The following is a 20,048-nucleotide window of genomic DNA, read 5'->3' as shown; positions in this document are numbered from 1 at the left end:
GTGCCAGATGAGTCGCGTGCCAAACAACAACGTCATTTTTGCGCGCTTTATGAATGAACGGCGTTAAAATGACGTCGTTTTAGAAGGGAAATATGTGCTAAGGATGACGTCAGTTCGCCGTTGTTATTTAAATTGTAAGTTCATACGCTATTGTAAGAAAATAGTTATGGTAAAATGACTTTAATTTCCATGAACATATATCATATTGAGGTAAACCATTTTAAATATGAAATAATATGACAGAATATGCAAGAAAAAATATCTAACATATGTTTGCGGTTCGAATCGGAATATCCGTCCCTCGGGAACCCGCCCATGGGCGGTAACTCGGCAAGCCTCGTTACCGCCCAATGGGCGGGTCCCCTCGGGACGGATATTCCGGTCCGAACCGCAACATATGACAGATATTATTAATCTTTTTGCCATAGATACCTCAATAGAATCAATGACTCAGGAAAAGAATTGACATACCTGGGATCTAGGTTAAGACCGCCCTCAGATTTGGAGAGTTCGAGGAGGTATTCTAGTGCCTCTTTAACACATTCATCATAATCCACCATGTTAGCCAGGTACTCTAACACCTTTAAAACTCCTTGACCCTTCGGTACCGGCCCTAGAAACACAAATCAATTTCTGTCATATACGAGTGATATTCTGACCAGTGTGATATTTTGACCAGTGTGATATATTCTGACCAGTGTGATATTTTGACCAGTGTGATATATTCTGACCAGTGGGATATTCTGACAGATTCTTTGTACTGCTCAAGTAATCTGTGTAAAAATTATATTCCAAAAAGCCCGCACAGTACGCACGTGAGTGTAAACACAATTAAATAACTAAAATATCTAATATTAACTTTCATTGTAATTTAGCATGAATCGAATTAATATACTTGTATAATACTTTAAAAAAATCATTTTTCAAATTGGAATCAGAAATTTACTCTGAAGAATTGGAAAAGAAAAGAATAGATTATGTCATATAATTATTTGTAATTTTTTTCTATCTTTCCAGATTCCTTTTATTTGAGAAATAGAAATTATTATTTAAACAAATGTATTAAAATTAAAAAAATGTTTTGATACAAGGAAAGTATAAATATAGAAATATTTCCTATGCTAACATTCTATCATAAAGAAAATGCCTATGGATATGATTTAAACTGCTGTAACCCATCACCATAGCAAACTAAATTATCTAAGAGGTTAAGTCACTTTAATATTAACCCTTACTCCACTAAATATCTTAAATAGACTTGTCCATCTTTCAATCTGGACAGAACCATTCATAATATTTAGGAAGAATTTAAAATATATACTGACTGCATAGCAAACAGTGCAGACCATGATCAGATGGGACACCCCTGCCGTCTGATCATACACCACAGATGTACTGGCCTTGGTCTGCACTGGACATGTTGCTACCAGCAGGTTAAGGGCTAATTATTCAAAGTGAGTTAAATTTGAGAAATGCTACATTGTCAAAAACAAGCTTGAAATTTTTTACAATTCAAGTTTTGCCAGTACTGAAGGATACATATAAAACATGTCATTTGCCATGGGGGGGGGGGGGGTGGTCAGTTACAAATAACCGGTGCTTTACTACATGGAAATACTAAAACATAATCTTGAAATAATGAAATATTAATCAAACATACCTAAGTATATGTAAGAAATAATATTATAACACTGTATATTTTCAAACTAAATAAGATAATAAACAAACTTTAAAACAAGGGGTGAGCTATCCAAATAAAAAATTGTATTAAAAGTTGTGACTCGATTTGTGAAACTTGTGAATATTAATTTCAATTCAATGTGAATAAGATGTACAGCATACAACATACATAATCACAAAAATAATGTAAGTCATTCTTAATTCTTAATTTAATATAAGTTACTGCAGTTTTGCAGTCAACCCCAAGTAATAATGAACCAGCCCACTCTACACCTGGGTGTAGACTGACCAGGCTCTATAATATTGTCTACTCAAATTGCATTTTTTTTTATTTGTAAAGCCCTGAAAATACCAATGGAACAGTTCCAAAAGTTAAAGCTGCATGCCTCCAGACGAGTCAAAATATTTCAAGAAGTCATCCTTGCAGGAAAAGTAAAAATATTCACAATTCTATAAATAGTTTGCATGTGTTATTATGCAATTAATGATAATTTTCCAGTTTTTATTACTATAGTTCTACTGACTGACTAACAAACTAAGGGCTATTTTTCAATATTCTAGCTGAGGGCTATTTTTGCATATTCTTAGCTTTTTGGGGGTAAATTTAGATTACTTTGTTTGCTCACTTGAAAAAATTGTACTCACACATTTAAAAAAAAATTCATGAAAGTAAATATGAACCTGGAGGCATGCTGCTTTAAAACTGCATGGGCAAGGTCCATTATATAAATTTAATGGTAACAGAATTAAGTGAATAAAGTTCTGATTAAATACAACAAGTAAAGTGAATTAAGGTAACTCTAAACTAATTATTAATACATGTAGCTGTAAGTAAACGTGACAGAAAAGATAAAATGTTGAATGTAAGTAAATATGTATATTATATACATGGGTAATTATATAAATAACTTTGTCTAGGTTAGCTTCTCGAAACTTACATCTACTGACTTCTTCTTTAACTGCTATAAATAAATATTATCAAGCGAGATAATTAATTCAAAACATGCTTCTCTCTATGAAATAATGAAACTGTTTAATGAAATCATAGGGTATAAAGCTATATTGTCTTAAATACCTTGTTTCTGAAGAATTATTTCTATTGTGAACTAGAAAAGCTTTGTAACACTTGGATCACAAATCAGGCTAAAAAATCACATATTTAAAAAAAAATAAAAAAAATTCAATTTTATTCTGAGTGTATTTTTTTCTTATCTTTAGCATATTTTTCCTTTTTAAGTGCTCAAATTAAATATATTTAAGAATTTCAAGTATCATGTTTTCAGGCTTTTGGCTATTTTCTAACAATATTATTCTTAGTAGGGCAACCAATGACTTCAATCTGCAAAATCGGCCTTATCATTAACAAACATCCTTTTCATTAGATTTAAATACTTAAGTACTGGTATGATTTTGATCATGGCACACACAATCACAGTAATATTTTACCAATTGTAATACCGACAGCCCAATATAGCTTTATACCCTTTAACCTTTTCTCTGCTCGAACATAAAGTGACCAGCCTTTGCCACCAGTATAGAGCCAGACCAGCCTGTATAACTTCTGTGCAGTCTGACCTGGCTCTATACTGTTGCCAGCTTTAATTTTTTTTTGTATTGTGATGTTGAAATCCTTTTAATATTTAAATGGATGGCACCAAAAATCGAAGAAAATCAATTTTCCTATATACTGATGGTTCAGTGTGAAACGGACGTAACTCCTTCATTATGAATTACAAGTTACAACTGTTTTGCACCAAATGGTCGATTTACAGTCAGCAGGTTAAAGGTTAAAACACTGGTTTGTCTAAACTCACAACACTGGTTTGTCTAAACTCCAGTACAATTAATAGCAGCAACTTATTATAAATGTACAATTTAAACTAAATGTTAACAAGCTTAAAGCAAAATACATACACACAAAAATGCATGCAAAACCTGTGCAAATTACAATATTTCTATAATATATGTGTAACATGTATAGTAGATAAAAATATGATTTAAACTTTCTACAAAAATTCTTAAATATCACTGTGCAATAGACTAAAGTAAAGTACAGTAACTCTTATGACATCTTCATAATATACTGCTAATTTATCTCCCTTTGATGAAACATATATTGAAAAATTAAATATTTTCGCAAAGGCTAAAATTTTGCGAAATCAACATTTCTGAATAATTGGCAAGGTTAAATATTTGATTTTCTGTATTTCTACTTTCAGTTTTTTTTTATTTAATTGGTTAAATCTAATACTTAGCAAACATTTATTTTCGCTAAAATCACTTTAATTTATGAAGTTTAATTCCTAACAATTTTTTTACAGTACGCAGACTATTTTTACACAACCATTATGAAGTTCAGATAAGAAATTATGTGTTACTTATGGAAACAAAAAATTACTTCAAAAATTCGTTAAAAATTGACATTTTGGCTTCATCATGTTAGAATCAAAATATAAACTTGTGATTCCATTCCAGGAAGCTGAACCAAACCAGCAGGCATGCAATATCAAGAGCAAATCATGCTGTTCATAAAAATAATAAAAAAGTAGATTCATTACATAACATTGTCGTAAGTAATCAACACTAAAAATTTAAGATATAATTATGACTGAAGGTGCTATAAAACACGGCTCGTGAGAAGAAATGACAAAGGAAGGAAAACCCCCACCTGTATACTTCTGGGACCTTAAAAAATTCAACTGTATGAGATCTTATTTTCAACGACTTACGACAATGCAATGCTATACTGAACCCTTGATATTTCCAGTCTTTACTTACTTATTTCAGATTTGGCCGTGGACGCAGATTTCAGGCGTTTTCTCTTCTCCAGCTGTGATGAATCACTCATTTCTAAACATTTTCTCACATACGGCATGTTTAACAAACTTCTGCAAATTATCAAATTCATAGGTAAAGGTATTTTTTTCTATATTAAATTTATTATACATAAGTTTTTCTTATTGGAAAACTTAACATTTTATTAAGTTTTCCATACAATTAAGGAGAATGAAGCTTCTGAACACAAATTTTAATTTGCATATTCATTATCCTATGTTAATAAGTTACAAATCCAGCAATCAGTAATGGTTTTATATGAAGGAAAATCCACTGACCTACATAATTATGTTCTCAAAAAGACAATCAAAAGCAAATAAAGTATACTCTTGCCACAATTATCTGTCTTTCCTTTCATTTTGAGTGAAGCAAGTAACCATTCCTATAGAAAGTTCAATGCTATATGCATGTTACATTGTACCTACAAATTTTGAGCTCAAGATTTTCATTAGTCTGATCCAATGAAAAGGCGTATATTTGTACGAGTAAAAAAGGAAACCATAGATTTTTAATACATACCCCAGTGTAGATCTTTGAGTATGATTCACTTTTAACATACATGCCAATAACGAGATCAGAGCATCTGAGTAATGCTGAAAAGAACAACAAAACAACATGTTCATATTTAAAGGGACTCCACAGAGGTTTTTTGACATGACAAAACTGGATTTTTTTCCTCTTTTTTTTTTATCTTTTGATGTAGGTTTGGACTTACATAACCCAGAGCTGTCATTTAAAAATTTCTGAAATGATTCATTTTGAATTTGAGGCAGTCATTTTTGGTTTCCACATATACTTGGCCTACTGTGAATTTAGAACTGTCCATTATGAGATGGGGGTATTTTTGTATGAAGAATTAAAATGAAACAGTAATGTAGTTTTAACAGTAATGTAATGGTGACAGTAATATAGTGGCAGCAGTAATATACCAGTACATGTAGTGGCAACACTAATGTAGTGGCAACAGTAATGTAATGGTAACAGTAATATAGTCGAAGCAGTAATGTAATGGCAACAATAATGTAGTGGCAATCATATTGTAGTGGGAACAATAATGTAGTGGCAACCATATTGTAGTGGCAACAGTAATGCAATGGCAACAGTAATGCAGTATCAACAATAATGCAGTGGCAACAGTAATGTACTGGCAACAAAAATGCAGTGGCAACAATAATGTAGAGGCAACAGTAATGTAGTGGCAACAATAATGTAATGGCAAGAGTAATGCAATGGCAACAGTAATGTAGTGGCAACAGGAATATAGTGGCAACGGTAATATAGTGGCAACAGTAATGTAGTGGCAACATTAATGTAGTGGCAACAGTAATGTAGTGGCAACAGTTATGTAGTGACAACAAACTGTTTGGGTGTGCAAGCTTGCCTGGTTATATATTGGTGGCATAAAGGCATAAAAGTCATTGTTATCATTAGCTATCAAAGAGTCAATCCTCTCAATGCTAAATATCTTAAACAGACTTGTCCATCTTGCAATCAGGATAAAACTATTTATCTTTTTTAATGGAAAATCTAATCAAAGATTTTAAAAGGTTTTAAAAAAGTCATTGTTGAATACACTTTTATCTTTAGTAGAATATTATTGTTTTTATCAAAAGTCTACAGCTTCAATATATTGCGATATCTGAAAATATATTGTGATATAATATTGCCAATAAAATATAACAATATCTAATATATTGTGCAGTAATGTTAATCTTAGTCTGAACTAACATATCTATTAGCAACTTTATCATTTGTTCCAGTCATTCCCAATAGACAATAGATATGTTTTCTATCTTCTCCATTATCACTCACCTTTGAAATGTCTTCAAAGACTTCATCAAGCACTCCTGGATCGTTCCTTACTTGCTGCAGCTTAGCTATAGCTTCGTCCGAGTTGTAAAGCCACGCTGTGACCAGTTCAAACAGGACACAGCCTAGTGACCATATATCACAGGTCTCACTGTATCCATGGCTTACACATTCCGGGGCCATGTAATTCATTGAAGCTGTAAAATCAAGCACGAGAATGAAATAATCTGATGTTGAATCTTTCTGATTGATAAAAATTATATTGCTAGACCTTAATTTCTATCATATACTGCATTTGTAAATTTTGGTTATTCATAGTGTAATACCAGTCAACAGTCATAAAAACATGAAATAATAAAGTCTGATAGTGAATTACATAAAGTTTTGATATAACTGGCAACTGATCAGAGAAGCATGACCTGGTGGCTTGGGTTCAACTTGGATTTTGCAGGCACAAGAAGCTGAAGCACCCAATAGTGAAGATAATCAAAGCCCAACATAAATCATTGATCAAGGTAGTCTAACCAATGAAACATTTACTTTATATCTTGATCCTCATATTTTACTTCCATATGAATCAATAGAATGATTACATGTAATTGAAAGTGGTCCTCATATTATTTTTTAGACAACTCAGGGTTACTCCTACTATGAACATTTTGCTATACATGGAGTACTTTAATCTCAATAAACTGTTCATTAATATTTCTCTGATTTGAAAATATTGTATATTCTGGAGACATCAATAAACAGGCTATTGTTTTTGTTATACATTCCTATTTAGTCCATAATGCCAAAAATGTTTAATAAAATTAACAAATGACAGGATGTAAAACAATAGCTGTCGGTAGGACAGCAACGCTTGACTATTCTTAGCGCTTGATAGTAAAACTAGAACTCCGCGAGTCGGATGTGTCGCCTTGTGAACAATATAGTTTAGAAGAAATGGCCAGGACAAGAAAATTAACAAAGGGCAATAACTAAAAAAATAAGAAGTGCACAGCAGCAGTTTCTTTGCACTGCACTTCTTATCAATAAGATATATCATCCTGTGAAGTTTCAAGTCCATAGCTTTTATAATTTATAATGGCCTGGACAAAAATAAAGTATGAAAATTAACAAAGGTCAATAACTCAAAAAATAAGAAATGCAGAGTACTGGTTCTTGTGCACTGCACTTTTCTTAATGAGATATAACATCCTATGAAGTTTCAAGTCCATAGCTTTTATACTTTCCGAGAAATGGGCAGGACAAAAATAAAGTATGAAAATTAACAATGGGCAATAACTCAAAAAATAAGAAATGCAGACTACCGGTTCTTGTGCACTGCACTTCTTCATGAGATCTATCATCCTTTGAAGTTTCAAGTCCATAGCTTTTATAGTTGAAGAGAAATGGCCCGGACAACATTAAAGTATGAAAATTAACAAAGGGCAATAACTCAAAAATTAAGAAGTGCAGAGTACTAATTCTTGTGCACTGCACTTCCGGTTATTGAAAGAAGCATGCATACCAAATTTGAAGTCAATCAGACTTATAGTGACTGAGTTATGCTCTGGACAAGCTTTAGGGGACGCCGACAACGACGCCAACAACGAAACCGCCGACAAAAGTAATCCTTATATGTCGCCTTTTCAAGGAGACACAAAAAAAGCCTTGATTAAAAGGTAAAATTTTCTAAGTAAAGAAAAAGGCAAAATTTTTCTTTAAATCCATATAACAGTTATAGGCCTTGGAGAGAGTCCTATTATGCTCTCAAAGAAGAGTATAAAATTTCAACTTTGTTTCAAAGCCTTATGTCAATGAATTTTGAAAATATTTGAGGTATTACAAAAACCTTAATGTAAATTCTAAGTCGAAAAAGGGTTAAAGATAGAGTTACCTCCTCCTGTCTACAGGTTGGGGTAATGATGGTGAACAAGTGTGCAAAGTTTCAAAGCCATATGTCAATGGACTTTGAAAATATTTAAACTATTACACAAGCTTTAACATAAGTGGTTATGCCGATGCCGACGCTAGGGTGACTACAATAGCTCTACTTATTCTTATTGAATAGTCAAGCTAATAAAAATGTCACAAAATCAGGTTTGATTCAAGTAATGCATAACCAGCCATCCACTGGCATACACTTATTTAATAATTTCCTTCAGAAAACCTTATTAAAATCCATAACAACACTAAATATAAGGCCAGAAATTAATAACAAGAGGGCCATGATGGCCCTGAGGTCGCTCACCTGTATATAGCCACCACCCCACACCCCCCCCCCCCCCCCGGCCAATTTTTCAATTTTTACCCAAGGGCTTGTATTTGTTTATTTGAACAGACTTGGTAGACACCCATAAGAAGATGTTTCATGCTAAACATCTAAGTTCTAGCTCATTGGGTTTTTTAAAAGACGATTTTTTAAGTTTTTACTATACACATATAGTTAAAAACAATGACACCCCTGGGGCAGGGCCAGTTTTGACCCCCGGGCTTTTATTTGAACAAACTTTGTAGATATTTACTAAAAGATGTTTCATGCCTAATATCTAAACTCTAGCTATTTGGGTTTTTTTTAAAGAAGATTTTTAAGTTTTTGCTATACACAAAAAAGGAAAATCAATGACCCCCGGGCCAGGGCCAATTTTGACCCTGAGGCTTTTATTTGAACAAACTTTGTAGACACTGATTAGAAGATGTTTCATGCTTAATATCTAAACTCTAGCTATCTGGGTTTTTTCAAAGAAGATTTTTAAGTTTTTGCCATACATATATAACGAAAATCAATGACCCCCGGGGCGGGGCCAATTTTGACCCCCGGGGCGGGGCCAATTTTGACCCCAGGGCTTTTATTTAAACAAATTTGGTAGACACCCATTAGAACATGTTTCATGCTAAATATCTTAGCTCTAGCTCTTTGGGTTCTTTAAAAGAAGATTGTTTAAATTTTTACTATATGCATATAGGGAAAATCAATGACCCCCTGGGGCGGGGCCAATTTTGACCCCAGGGCTTTTATTTAAACAAACTTGGTAGACACTCACTAGTAGATGATTCATGCCAAATATCTTAGCTCTAGCTCTTTGGGTTCTTTAAAAGAAGATTTTTTAAGTTTTTACTATATGCATATAGGGAAAATCTATGACCCCCTGGGGCGGGGCCAATTTTGACCCCAGGGCTTTTATTTGAACAAACTTGGTAGACACTCACTAGAAGATGTTTCATGTCAAATATCTTAGCTCTATCTCTTTGGGTTCTTTAAAAGAAGATTTTTTAAGTTTTTACTATATGCATATAGGGAAAATCAATGACCCCCTGGGGCGGGGCCAATTTTGACCCCAGGGCTTTTATTTGAACAAACTTGGTAGACACTCACTAGAAGATGTTACATGCCAAATATCTAAGCTCTATCTCTTAGGGTTGTTTAAAAGAAGATATTTAAAGATTTTTCTTTCGGTTGCCATGGCAACCAGAGGTCTGCATGGAATTAAATTCTTTGAAGAATATTTAAAGGTGACCACCAAAGGAACATTCCTGTGAAGTTTGGATGAAATTGGCTCAGTGGTTTATGAGGAGATGTCATTTTAAGCAAAAGTTTACGGACTGACGGACGCCGGGCGAAAAGCAATCACAAAAGCTCACCCTGTCACTTTGTGACAGGTGAGCTTAGAAAACCTAATTTGGTTTTACCAGAGAATTCTTATTATGATTAAGGCCACATTTGCTTAAAACAGTTGTTATTAAATATATTAAAAGCAAATGCAGTTAGCAACTATATTCACAATTTTACATTATATTATAATTATTATAACGTTAGAAACATATTATTTTTAACATTACAGGCTATATATTCACAAACTTTAATGACACACTTATATCTATATGTCAGTATTATTTGGTCAAGAATTTTTAACATTACAGGCTATATATTCACAAACTTTAATGACACACTTATATCTATATGTCAGTATTACTTGGTAAATAATCTTCTCATACTGTTATTTTATAGTATATCTTCTCAACAAGCAGTATGCAATAAGTACATATAACATTATATGATGCAAAATTAGGAATGAGAGATGCATTCATGCTTTCTACACAAACAAGTCTAAAAATATTAGAAAGTTTTGTTTTTTGTGTTTTTGTTTCTTTGTTGATTTTTTGTGTTTTTGTTTCTTTGTTGGTTTTTCGTTGTTGGTTACAAGAAGGGTCAGGGGGGAACAAACCTTGTCTTCATAATCAATGAAATCTTTAGGTAAAACTGTAATATTTTCAGGTGAGAGCAACACTGTCAAGGTCATAGGTTTTACTTATGGACAAAATTTAAAGCCTCCAGCAGCTCTTCCATACAGCTCAAACTAGCATGAAGGTTGATGCCAAAACTGTCCAAATCTTATCTATTTATCATATGCCAACAGACTGAATCTACAGCAGTAAGAGCCAAATGACCCAAGGCAAGTTGAATCATAATCTATTACACTAACAGCAGATTCCTAACTGGAAATAAATATCTACTAGTAAATTTAGTAAAAAAAAATATAATATCCTTTGTCCTTAATTAAAAAACAAACTACATGTATTTAGATAATATAACAAGAGCTGTCAGTAGGACAGCACGCTCGACTATTCTAAGTGCTTGATAGTAAAAGAGCCTTTATAATGTTAAATTTTTTAAGATCACAAAAGGTCTAATTTTTTTTTAATAAATTCATGTTATAGGCCTTAGAGAGAGTCTAATTATACAGTATTGGCTTGACTATTCGGAAAGTAATGTCACAAGGTTGTTTTATTGAGTATAATAATACTAATTACCTATGAATACAAAAATTTGACAGAAAAGGTACAAAGGGATTCTAATTAAGATGTTTTATCAAGTAAATCACTGCTTTATTATTATGAATGCATAAAATTGTCCCAAAAAAGGCACAAACCCTTCAGTAGTAATTGAGATAACAGCTTACAAAAGCAAAACTTTACCATGAATTTCTAAGTTGAAAAAGGGGAGAAAAATCAGCCTAAATGCAAGATAGAATTATGGATCTTTGTCAGTGACCTACAATTATGACCCTAAATGCATATGTGAAGTTTTAAATAAATATCTTTAATAGTTATTGAGATATGTAAAACTTGCATGTTAACATTAACCAAGAGACTAAGTAGAAAAGGGGATATGAATCAGCCTTAATGCAAGATAGAGTTATGGAACTTGGTCAGTGACATACAATTATGACCCTCCAATTATGACCCTAAGTGCATGTGTAAAGTTTCAAGTAAATATCTTTGAAGACCTTTAACCTTTAACCAAAATTTCTAAGTTTCAAAGGGGCAAATAATTATTCAAATTTTGCAGGCAGAGTTATGCAATTTTGCAAACTGATGTACATTGTTACTATAAAAAAGTATTTTAAATTTCAATTGAATATCTCAAGCAATAATTGAGATATTTGACTTTACAAAAGAACTTTAACCAAAATTTCTAAGTTCCAAAGGGGCATAATTCTGTCAATATTGTAGGCAGAGTTATCCAACTTGTCAATCTGATGTACCTTGTTACTATAAATAAGTATTGTAAGTTTCAATTGAATATCTCAAGCAATAATTGAGATATTTGACTTTACAAAAAACTTTAACCAAAATTTCTACGTTAAAAAGGGGCATAATTCTGTCAATATTGTAGACAGAGTTATCTCACTTGTCAATCTGATGAACCTTGTTACTATAAATAAGTATTGTAAGTTTCAATTAAATATCTCAAGTAATTATTGAGATATTTGACTTTACAAAAAAATTTAACCAAAATTTCTAAGTTAAAAAGGGGCATAATTCTGTCAATATTGTAGGCAGAGTTATCCAACTTGTCAATCTGATGTACCTTGTTACTATAGATAAGTATTGTAAGTTTCAATTGAATATCTCAAGTAATTATTGAGATATTTGACTTTACAAAAAACTTTAACCAACGCAGACGCCGACGCGGACGCTGACGCCGACGCCGACGCCGGGGCGACTACAATAGCTCTCATATTCTTCGAATAGTCGAGCTAAAAACCATTATTGGCTTATAATCTATTAAATACTATTCATATGTCTATTGAAAAAAAATCTAAAAACACCCCAGTCAGTATGTCAGGTTACAATTAGAAAGTAGAAAAAAAAGAAATAATTTCAACAATTATCCACAAAAATAGACTAACCCTTAACTTGCTGAAAGTAAAATTGACCACCCTAATCAGTAGAGAGCCAGGCCAGCATACACACCTGTGCAGTCTGATCAGGCTCTATACTGTTGGTGACTCAAATTTTGTAATTTGATACTGAAATCCCTTCATATTCTATTAGACTGTTCCAAATTCTATTGGACTGTTCCAAATTCTATTAAACTGTTCAAAATTCTATTTAAATGTTCCAAAGTTCTATTGGACTGTTTCAAAGTTCTATTGGACTGTTCCAAATTCTATTGAACTGTTCAAAGTTCTATTGGACTATCCAAATTCTATTGGACTGTTCAAGGTTCTATTGGACTGTTCCAAATTAAGTTGGACTGTTCAAAATTGCAATGAACTGTTCAAAGATCTATTGGACTGTTCCAAATTCTGTTAAACTGTTCAAAATTATATTGGACTGTTCAAAGTTCTATTGGACTGTTTCAAATTCTACTGGACTGTTCAAAATTCTATTGGACTGTTTGAAGTTCTATTGAACTGTTCCAAATTCAAAGTAGGGGAAAATTTCAGTTACAGCAGTTTATGGGTTAAAGTGAAAATTCACCAAAATTGACTATTTTCATTTGATAATACAATTCACCTGAAATTGATAAAACATGTAATATTACCTAAATTGATGAATGATTAATTTTCTACATGAAGTTTAATTAATGTTAATGGCGCACTTTCAGCCAGTTATTCTACTGGTAAAAATAATAAATGAGAAATATAAGTTTTTGTTTTTATACGAGCGAGTTACCATAATTGAACCTCGGTTTTCTCAAATATTCTCCCTTTATGCCTGAAATTCAAAACTACTCGTGACGACGAATCCTGTATAATCATCAATTTTTGTCAGAAAAATATTTCCTCATTTATGATAAGTGATTTCTACCATTAAGGAAACAGTATGTTCCTAAATGTTAAAATTTTTATTATTTCTTTACTTTGAGCAGCAAAATACATGACCTGAAAATAACATGTTTAATCACAACCTACAAATTCTAACAAATTCAAGTCAGCACTTGGATAGTACTTCCATTTCTGAAAAGTGTTTCTATTTATATTTTCAAAAGGTAAAATATTATTGAAGAAAAAATGCATTATTTTTTTTTTGTCAATTTGCAATCAGTATAAAAATGCTTTGTAATTTGGAACGGCAAAATGACATGACCAAGGTGATTCATGAAAATTTCTAAATAAACAGATGAAGGAAGACCTACGTGGTCCCCTGTATGTATGACAATGTATTTTATCGAATAGTGGCTGAGTGGTTAATGCATCAGACTAGTACTCTTATGATTGACAGCCATTTAGGTTCAAACCCCATCAAGGGCCAGCCATTGTTTCCTTGGGTAAGAATTTTTTTTCACTTATTGTTTAATATTGAATGGTTCCAGAAATTAATTAAAAAGTGTGTCTATAAGCTTACACTTTCCTACAATATCAAAAGTAAAAGTAAATTCTGTTTAAAATGAATGTATATCAGACACAAAAGGGCTTCAGTGTAGACCCCCAGGCCATCTGTGTGCAAGCTGGATTGATTTGACATATGAATAAATCCAAAATGCTTTTTGAGATCGAACCCACAGTATTGAATAGCACATTATTCTAGGTTGGATACCTTAACCACTAAGCCAAGGCCGAGACCTTGAGTAATAAACATGTATCAGTTACAAAACATTGACAATGCCTGGAATAAAATATAACGTACATGTAATAACATGAAAACAAAAGGCAATAATTCATTCAAACTTGAAATACAGGACTTATAACAGCAATATCATAATTTAGTCACTAATTACTATCATTCAACATTTTCATTAATATTGCATTCATATCAGGGGATAAAATAAATATGGGTTTTTTGTTAAAGGGGGACAACTCATTTACCTGAAAAATAAAATTAATGCCATTATTTTGATATTTAGTGAAAAATGTATATATATTTATGCACAATAACACAAGGCGAATATAAGGTGGTATTAATTTGATACTATTAAATCATAAATGATTATTGAGTGTGCATGTTACACATTTTTTTTCACATGATGTAAAACAAGTTGTCATCAAATGAAGCGCCCGAGTATTTTCAAGGAATATATTCCTAAACTTTGACCGTTTAAAATTGATCCTTACACTCAAGAACGAAGAATCAGGATGATGTGATGGTTTTGTTTCTTAATTGAAAAACATCTTCATCTTTTAAACTTAATACAATGGGCTAGTTTTTTTACTTGATTACATCAAATCAAGGAGCAATAACTGTCTAAACAAGTTCACAATGTCAGCAAAATAAAGGGCAGTAACAGTTACTGTTAATACAATGCCATCATGATTGAGAGGGAAACAAGGGGAAATAACTGTCTATACAATGCAATCTTGCCAGCAAAACAAGGGGCAATAACTGTAAATACAACACCATCAGGATTGAGAGCAAAGTAAGGGGAACTAATTGTTTTTAAATGCCATCAAGGTCAAAAGCAAAATAATGGGCAAAACAGGTTATACATTTCTACCATAATTGAGAGCAAAACAAGAGGCAATAACTGTCCATGTTATGCCACCAAATGAGCCAAACAAGGGGCAATAACTGTCTTAACATTTACAATGACATCATGTGAGCCAAACAAGGGGTATCTGTCTTAACAACACCATGTGAGCCAAATAAGGGGCAATACCTATCTTAACAATGACACCATGTGAGCCAAACAAGGGGCAGTTACTGTCTTAACAACACCATGTGAGCCAAAACAAGGGGCAATAACTGTCTTAACAACATCATGTGAGCCAAATAAGGGGCAATCACTGTCTCAACAACACCATGTGAGCCAAATAAGGGGCAATACCTGTCTTAACAATGACACTGTGTGAACCAAATAAGGGGCAATAACTGCCTTAACAATCCCATTTGAGCTAAACAATGGGCAATAACTGTCTTTACAATACCATCATGTGAGTCAAACAAGGGGCAATAACTGTGCTCTTACAACATGCAACTATACCTACATTTAAATCTATCCTTGTAACCAGTGGCACCAAAAGGCTTTTTGCCTAGTATATAAATATTGAAATTTTTGTTACGTTAAATTTGCAGCTTATTTAAAAATACAATGGCAGAAGTTCAGAATTTCAAAAAATTTCTTATTCTTACTTTAATTAAACATAATGGTAAAAAAAATTCCTCAATTCTATAAATATACTGATCCCGAAAACATTCACTTATGCAATTGCTATAAATGATATGCTTATCCATAAACAGATTATGATAAGTACACTGTCTGGTCAGGTATTTCAAAATGTTATGTTGTAATCATTAGCCAAAATTTCCCTTAAAGGGTACAAAGCTATAAGTTATGAAATATTTTCATAAAATTTATCAACAATAAAATCATATTGGTTCCATAATCTTGTTGTCAATTCTTAAAAGAGTTGTAATTATTTCCCCTTAACTATTACTTGAATATTACTAATAATTTCCTTATGAATAATCATTTCATTTAGGAAAAGCCATTTCCAAGTAAACAAAAGAATATGAAAAATGATATCTCCCCAAAAATAGATTTTGAATAAATATAGCTTCCCCTTATCAAAATACAGGACTTATTATTTCCCCTTAAAAATTTACACCCTAGAAAATGAAACTTTCCCCTCAACATGATATATGAATTTCTCCCTAAAAAAAGATACAAATATAATGTCCCCCTTACAATATAAATGAATAATCATAACTTTCCCCATAACAATAGTTACAACAATCATTTCCTACCAAACGAAAATACATATATGATATATATGTATATAAATTATTTTTTATGAATAAATATTAATTTGCCCATGAAAAGAATATATTAAGCATACATGCCATAACGTCCCGGATGCCCGGGATTGTCCCGGAAGTCGGATGTCTGTCCCGGAGATGTCCCGGGCATCGATTTGATCCCGGAAAAAAAAATCATGATATTTTGCAAAATTTTCATAGATTTTTTTAAATCAAATCTCGCACATTTCACCTCTAGATCGTAAAACATAATCTGACCTGGTACACATAATACACAGGAACGTTGACACTTACAAGTTTACAATATACAGCCCCCCAATTATCGACTGTCGATTCCCCTCAGCAATAGATTCTTCATGCATCGGCAATTAACATTCTCTGTTGAATTCGGCAGCGTTTAATGGTCGGGTTAATTAATTGTTTACGGCCCTAAACAATTATCGTTAATCCCCGATAATCATTAATTTTTAGATCAATAGCTAACTTGCCGAAAGTCTACTTATTACAAACAATGTAAATATATCTATCAAATAAAAAAATTAAAGGTGTCAAATAAATCACCTTGCTGTGTTTGTTTTTATTACTGTAAGAATTGCATTACGTGACATGTAGTAATTATCACGACTTTAAGATATAACGGATGAACAACATGGCCGCGCCCATTCACCGGGTTTATAACTTACAACTTACTTGCTTTTAGGGAATAATAAATTAAATAAAGAAATACTTTTAAAATGATAAATATGTTGACCTAAAAGACAACTTATAAAACTAGTAAGTTAACTGTTTATCATTAAAATTCAGGAGAAAGTCGTCCTAATTTAATAGCGTTATACGATTGACACCCCCCCCTTTTCCACAACTGCCTACACATCCATTATTGCCGCGATGAAAAGTGTCCCGGAAAGCTGTCCAAAAATTATGGCATGAATGTATGTAAGAGATTCAAAATAATTACTTCCCCCCTTTAAACAATATGTGTATAAATATAAGCAACATGTACATGGCGAAGAAATGTAGGTTTTTCATCTAGACTAGCAAGATACATGTACATCTAGGGTACTACCTAACTTTACAGGTAATGCATATTAGCATCTAATATTTAAATATTGGAAGATCTTTTAGAATTTTGCATCTTTCTATTCTGCATGTAAGCCCTTCGATTTATACAACGCAAAGCTCAGAATGCTTATGTTGGTATAAAATGGTACCAAAAAAGGGTTAAAGGTCAAATTAAAATACCTGCATTAGCACGGGTACATGTTATAGCATCGCCCATTATTGTATCAACACCAAAATCCCCAAGTGCAAGAGTGTCATCAGCTTGTACGTATATATTACTGGGGCGAATATCCCTGTTAAAAGGCACAAAAATGTTTTAAATGTACAGTGCCTATATTTTATATTAAAAGATTGTAAAATTAACAATGAAATCAATAATTCTGTTTCTAGTACCTGAACCAAAAGAGCAGGGTAGGTAAGAAATTCTTTTTATATATACATGATATAGATATACAGTGTAGTCTTTATTAAATACTTTCTTTTATTCTAGAAAACCATTACTCAAAAGAAAATTAGCACTATAACTCATTCAAATAATTTGTTGTTTTTTTTCTCAGGTCATATACATGTTTAAATGATTCAACAAAAAGGTGCCTGGCTAAATTTGAATGAATTGAAATGACCTTTGACTTTGGAGCAGTCCATTTATATATTAAGAAGATTTTGAATTCAAAATATCAGCAAGTTGATCAACAATATGATAGGTCCTGGTCTAAATGCACATATATTGTCACCTAAATGCAGCAATGGGTTATCTCCTATTAAATTTCAATAGTGTCAATGTGCTGTCTGGCCTGGCTCTACGCTGAGGGTAAAAGATTTTTTCCAGTTGTTTATCAAGAATTGTAAAGATTATAAGTCAAACAATACAGCACTTACCTGTGGAGAATTTTCTTCTTGTGGGCATACATCAAAGCTTCTAGTACCTGTCCCAGCCATTGCTTAATTTGCTGAAATATGAGAGCACAAATATAAATACCTTAATGCAATAACAGAATAAATCCTCCTAGATTTAATAGCTGTTGATCAGTTATTGCACTTATGCAAAAATTTTTTGTTTCTTTGCCGCTTATGACCACTCGCCAAATATCTTGGTGGTCATACATTTTTTTTAGTTTTGTAAAGCACCCATCATGACTATCAATATCTTTACTTCTTTATCTTATCACAGTGTGTTCCAAAGAAACACTGGCCTAATGTTCATACGCAACGAGAGCTATCAGTAGGGCAGTTGTCAGTAAGACTGTGAATAATTATTCTCAGTGCTTGATAGTAAAACAAGAGATTGGATAATATAAAATGCTCTAAATTCAAAAAGGGCCATAATTTTACCAAAGTCCATAAAAAGAGTTTGAGCCTTTGAAAATGACTTATTATTATGCTTTCAAATAAGGGTTTGAAGCTTCAACCCATTCCCTTCAGTAGTTTTGGAGATATGATATTGCATGCAAAAAGTGTGACAGCAATGCCAACACCTGGTTGAGTACAAAAGAGCTCTGTATTTTTTAAAAAATCGAGCTAAAAACACCCCACACCACGCTCATGTAATAATTAGTTACAGCAAGAAAAAAGTAACCAAGGAAATATTTTCTACCTCTTCATCAATAACTTCCTTCTTCTCTCTATATTTAGACAGCACTGTTAGGAGAGTTCCTTTTGGGAAATAGTCCATCAAAATACAGATGTAAACAGAGGAATCCTGAAATTATACATATATATACATACAATCTACATGCTATATTTGTTAACTGACTTCATCAAAATCTAAGACAAAACAAAATCACAAAATGATCACTACAATTTGTCATACTCCATGCAAAGAGTTATGGGTCTTGAATAGTGACTTCAAATTTATAATGTTTCTGGATAATTAAGTTACAAGAGAATATTTCCAGTACTTTTGAAGATTAATCTTGCATGCAAGAATTTTTGAAGTTTCCAAAGTCTAAATGGACCATGTCTTGGATAGTGACCTCCAGTTTATATGATCCAGTAGACATGTATAAGGTTACAAGTGAATACCTTCAGTAGTTCTAAAAGATGATTTGTTGATGCATGAAAAACTTTAACAAAGTATCTTCTCTTTGTATACAAAGAACTGTTAATCAGTTAAAATCCACATGTTGACTGTTAATCAGTTAAAATCCACATGTCAAGAGTTCTGCTAATACTGAACTGGGCTCACTCAGGAGCATTATCATACATGGTGTAAAGGGCTTAGGACAGTCGTCCCTAATTACGGGCATGAAGATATGATGTTGCTCAAGAAGTTGCTTGTAAAACTTTCAACTAAATTCTTATACCAACACCGAGGCCGAGGTAAGAAATAGTCAAACTAAAAACAGTGTTTAGTTCTTACCTGCTTTTCCCACAGGACAAAAAACTCTTTGTACCCTGACACATACACATGTTGCAGATCACGAAGAACTGATGCCTGAAAATTAAACATGAAAGTAAAATTTGTGATAACCTTGGAAATTATTTTTTATTTATTTCATACAGGCTTAATGACAGAACACTTAAAGAATCAATTTAACCCTAACTAATTTCAGAGATGTAGATGTTATCTATTTCAAATATCTGTGCTATGTTTAATAACTTCAAAAGACTTGACCATCTTTCAATCTGGACAATACCACTCATCAATTAAGGGAAAATTTCAAAACATGTACTCAGTCCAGACCATGCACTCT

General features: G+C 32.5%; 1 protein-coding gene across 5 annotated transcripts in view; it reads right to left on the bottom strand.

The window, feature by feature from the left end:
* Nucleotides 1-20,048, bottom strand: part of LOC132749466 (serine/threonine kinase-like domain-containing protein STKLD1) — a 40,075-nt gene that overhangs the window by 16,571 nt on the left and 3,456 nt on the right. For 2 of the 5 annotated variants that reach the window (XM_060739215.1, XM_060739213.1), the window contains exons 4-13: nucleotides 19,715-19,789; nucleotides 18,950-19,054; nucleotides 18,235-18,305; nucleotides 17,536-17,648; nucleotides 15,522-15,566; nucleotides 6,328-6,521; nucleotides 5,035-5,108; nucleotides 4,459-4,568; nucleotides 2,619-2,642; nucleotides 472-613 (exon numbers count right to left, since the gene is read on the bottom strand). In XM_060739215.1, coding sequence (XP_060595198.1) covers nucleotides 472-613; nucleotides 2,619-2,642; nucleotides 4,459-4,568; nucleotides 5,035-5,108; nucleotides 6,328-6,521; nucleotides 15,522-15,566; nucleotides 17,536-17,648; nucleotides 18,235-18,305; nucleotides 18,950-19,054; nucleotides 19,715-19,789 — 953 coding nt within the window. Of the gene's footprint in view, nucleotides 1-471; nucleotides 614-2,618; nucleotides 2,643-4,458; nucleotides 4,569-5,034; nucleotides 5,109-6,327; nucleotides 6,522-13,272; nucleotides 13,315-15,521; nucleotides 15,567-17,535; nucleotides 17,649-18,234; nucleotides 18,306-18,949; nucleotides 19,055-19,714; nucleotides 19,790-20,048 lie in introns of all 5 variants that reach the window. The other 3 variants (XM_060739214.1, XM_060739216.1, XM_060739217.1) reach the window with 3 other exon arrangements.

The sequence above is a fragment of the Ruditapes philippinarum genome, unplaced genomic scaffold (genome assembly GCF_026571515.1).
Source record: "Ruditapes philippinarum isolate M1 unplaced genomic scaffold, ASM2657151v2 ctg671_1_1_1_1, whole genome shotgun sequence".
Classification (NCBI taxonomy): domain Eukaryota; kingdom Metazoa; phylum Mollusca; class Bivalvia; order Venerida; family Veneridae; genus Ruditapes; species Ruditapes philippinarum.
This window is presented reverse-complemented; position numbering and strand designations above follow the sequence as displayed.